At 56.1% G+C, this 3,826-nt stretch overlaps 1 protein-coding gene across 1 annotated transcript; it reads left to right on the forward strand.

Moving 5' to 3' along the window:
* Window positions 1-896: 896 nt before the first annotated feature.
* Window positions 897-3,622, forward strand: LOC125949918 (extracellular serine/threonine protein kinase four-jointed). Its single transcript, XM_049677397.1, has one exon. The coding sequence runs from the start codon at window positions 1,157-1,159 to the stop codon at window positions 3,011-3,013; it is 1,857 nt and encodes a 618-aa protein (XP_049533354.1). The 5' UTR covers window positions 897-1,156; the 3' UTR covers window positions 3,014-3,622.
* The last annotated feature ends 204 nt before the right edge of the window (window positions 3,623-3,826 follow it).

Here is a 3,826-nt window from a genome sequence, read left to right on the forward strand (position 1 = left end):
GTGGCCGGTTCAACAACAACGTCACCGTCCGCGTCCCCGTCGTCGTCGTCGCTGATCGCTGTTGTAGCCAACATCGTTGCGCTGCTGCAGGTTTGCGGCGGGAAAGGATTTATTGTCCCCAATCGTGATCATCGCGCAGCAAAAGAAGAAGAAGAAGCAAGCTCCATCGTCGTCGTTGGCGTTGTTGTTGTTGCTGTCGTTGGGCCGCGCGCGGAGTGAAGAATCGTGATTGTGTACCCGCGAGCGGGGGGCCCATTGTGCCTTTTTCCGCCGCCGTTATTGCCGTGACGGTGCGTGATCCGACCTGATCGCGACCGGGATCGTCTCCGTTGGCCGCGTAGCCGCGTATCCTGTCGCGATCGACGCTCAACAGCGACGTTTGGTGCGCGCAGAGTGTGTGTTGGTCGTAGAAGGTAGAAGGAAAAAAACAACAACAACAAAAAGAGAAAGAGAGAAAGAGAGAGTGGGAGTGGGAGGCAGAAGGTTTATCGCATACAAATAAATCAATTATTATAAGCTCGCCGCTGGTGCTGGTGGTGTGCTGTCTGCTGTCCTGCTGTCCTGCTGGTTACTGATCGTCGTGGTTGTTGGTCGATCGGTCGGTCGGTCGATCAGTCGCGATCGGTTGGAATAACCTCAGTGGATTTCGGGTGAAAGCCTCCTCTTCCTTCGACGACGTCGACAGCTCGAAGAAGATCGCAGAAGATTGCGACTGCATTCCCGTGTGTGTGTGTGTGCGCAGTGCAGTACGCGATCACCTGTAAGTGTGTGTGTGTATTTTGTATGTGCCTCACTCAAGCTTTTTTAAATCCCATCCGTGGGACGTGACCAGCTTGTGATCGTACGTGTGTGCGTGTGTGTGATCGTATGATCGTGTGATGGAAAGCAGATGATCCCGAAGCGTACGATCGCCAGCAATCCGGCAGTTCCGTGTGTGCGTGTGTGTGTGTCTGTGCATATTCGGTGAGTGGTGACGTCAGAATCAACTCCTTACGATCCATCCACCACTAGCCCCTACCGATCAAACGAAATATCCTGAAAACGAAAGAAGAAGAAGCTCCAACGTGTGTTAGAAACCAGGGAAAAAAACGAAGCCACCGCGAACGATCCGTGTGTGTGCGCGTGCGTCCGTGTGCGTGTCCGTGTGTGTTTGAAAATGTTTGACGTGCGCACGGCCGAGGCGGGTGCTTGTTGTGAACGTGAAGAGCGCGATAGTGGGGACGGCACGGCGACGGCAATGTCAATCACGGCCCGGCGACGGCGCGCCTTCCAGCGCCAGGCGTGTCTCCTGAGCGTAATGGCCGCGTTTTCGCTCGGTCTCGCGCTCGGTGTCTTTGTGCCACTGATCGGTATCTCGCAGGCTGCCTCTAAAACCCCGGTCGTGATAGTCAGTGACAATGATCCTGCCGGTCATCAGCATCAGCATCATCGAGGCGCCCCGGATGGGACCGTGCGATCGCGACCAGAATCCGGTTCCTATTCGGTGCCGGCGGCGGCGACGGTCGAACGACGCGACCGGCACGAGATGCCCCATTTCCCCACGATCGACGATATCCGGCGGTTAGGTTCCGATTCCGGCGGCGCGTCAGTGTCCGGTGTCGTCGCGTACGAGCTCGATGCACCGCCCGGCCGGTACGCATCCGTGTCGTTCATCGCGGAGGACAAACTGTCCGGTTCCGGCCGTCCGATCGTTGATCGTGATGATGCCGGAGCGGCTGACGCCGCCCAGGACGCGTCATCGTCGTCGGCGATCGTCGAGCAGATGGTGGCGGCCGGTGGTATCGAACTCCAGGAATCCGGGCCCGGTGTTAATCCGGCGGTGGCGCACCGTGGGGCAGATGATTCCACGACCGACGACGGTGTCATCCAGGACGGTATCTACTGGGGATCGTCCGTTGAGCGCGCCCTACCGAGTGGGTTCGATCGGCGGCAGAGTGAATCCTGGACGCAGTATCTGCGGGTGGCGCAGGTCGATCGGCTCGAGATCGGTTGCGGCCGGATGCAGAACCGGATGCTGGTGTTCCGGGATGGGACGCGCGCCTGCGCCCGGTACCGGCAGAACACGGACCAGATCCAGGGCGAGCTGTTCTCGTTCTATCTCGGGCAGCTGCTGAACCTTACCAACCTGGCACCGAGTGCGGCCTCGATCATTGATCTGGATGCGCGGCTTTGGTCATCGGCCACCGACGATCTCGGCAGCTCGCAGTGGAAACCGACGAAACCGGTCGTGATCACCAAGTGGATCGGTAACCTGGAACCGGCCGGCATACCGAAACCATTCCAACCGCTCGAACGCCACCTGAACCGTTACGATGTCCGGAACATTACCGAGGGTCTCGATCGGACGCAGTCCAGTGTGCATCGCGTCCAGACCGCGACGGCGGCGGCGGCGCCAACAGAAGATAGTGTCCGGAGGTTACTACTCGATCGTCTCGCACCGAGCAACCAGCCACCGAGTGGGGCGCGTCGCATTCCGTCGCAACAACCACAGCAACAGCAGCAACGACAACAACAGCAACAGTTGACGCCCGACGTGCTGGAACGGTTGGTCGAGCTGGCCCAGTGGTCCGATCTGATCGTGTTCGACTATCTGATCGCGAACCTTGACCGGGTCGTCAACAATCTGTACAACTTCCAGTGGAACGCGGACATCATGGCGGCGCCGGCCCACAACCTCGCCCGCCAAACCGATTCCGCGCTGCTCGTCTTTCTCGACAACGAGTCCGGACTGCTCCATGGGTACCGATTGCTGAAGAAGTACGAAGCGTACCATGGGCTGCTGCTCGACAACCTGTGCGTGTACCGGCGATCGACGGTCGAGGCGCTCGAGCAGCTCCGGGCGGCCAACGTCGGCCGGCGGCTCAATGCGCTGTTCGAGCGGACGACGACACCGCAGATACGCGACGTGTTGCCACCGTTGCCGGAAAAGTCCGTCAAGATACTAGTCGACCGGATTGACCGGGTGCTCGGTCAGGTGCAGAAGTGTCGGGAGCTGTTTGCCAGCAACCGATAGCCGATAGTCACCGTCGGCCGCAAAAACCCCGTGGCGCATCGCGGCCACCGCAAATAAGACTGTGAGTCCTTGTGAGCGAGAGAGTGATCGAGAGCCGTAGTGAGAGAGAACGGGAAGTGAGTTTGAACGCGAAAGAGCGAGTGAGAGAATTTATTATTATTATTTTTATTATTATTTGTATTATTATTAATTAATATTATTATCTTTATTAATATTATTATTATTAACTTTATTATTGCTGCAACGACGGTTGCTGTTGACCGGAGTGACGTTGGCCCGGTCGTTGGTGCGCGTGTACAGAGAGAAGAGGTAGTAGTAGTAGTAGTAATAATAATAGTAGGGACTTAACAAACGATCGCGCATTGAAGATCGCAGACAGAACAACGAAAACAGGTGACCGAAAGAGAGAAAGAGATCGCAACACTTCCTTAGGAAGAACATTATCATATCAATGATGCTGATGCTCATGTAAGAAAGGAAGAAAAAGGAAAAGAATGGAAGAGAAGAAGAGAGAGAGCGAGCATGAGAGAGAAAGAAAGAGAAAGAGAAACCAAGATAAGGATATGAAGAGGCAGCCATCAGAAAAAGGGATCCAACGGCTTTCCGCGCCGCGCTTTTGGGGTGCCAGGGGGAGAGGGATGGGGTGTAAGGAGGGGATGGGCTGGACTCTTGACAACAGGCGCGCACCTCTCATGATGATGGTGATGATGATGATGATGGAGACGAAGGAAGATTGAACTTTCCCAAAACGAGGCGATGCCAACCTTTACCTTTTTCCGACTCCAGCTGTTCCCTTTTGCTCATTTGTATTTG

The sequence above is a fragment of the Anopheles darlingi genome, chromosome 2, assembly GCF_943734745.1.
Source record: "Anopheles darlingi chromosome 2, idAnoDarlMG_H_01, whole genome shotgun sequence".
Lineage (NCBI taxonomy): Eukaryota > Metazoa > Arthropoda > Insecta > Diptera > Culicidae > Anopheles > Anopheles darlingi.

What these genes read in the sequence shown, in the direction of transcription:
- LOC125949918 (XM_049677397.1), top strand. Translation starts at nt 1,157, where the DNA reads ATGTTTGACGTGCGCACGGCCGAGGCGGGTGCTTGTTGTGAACGTGAA.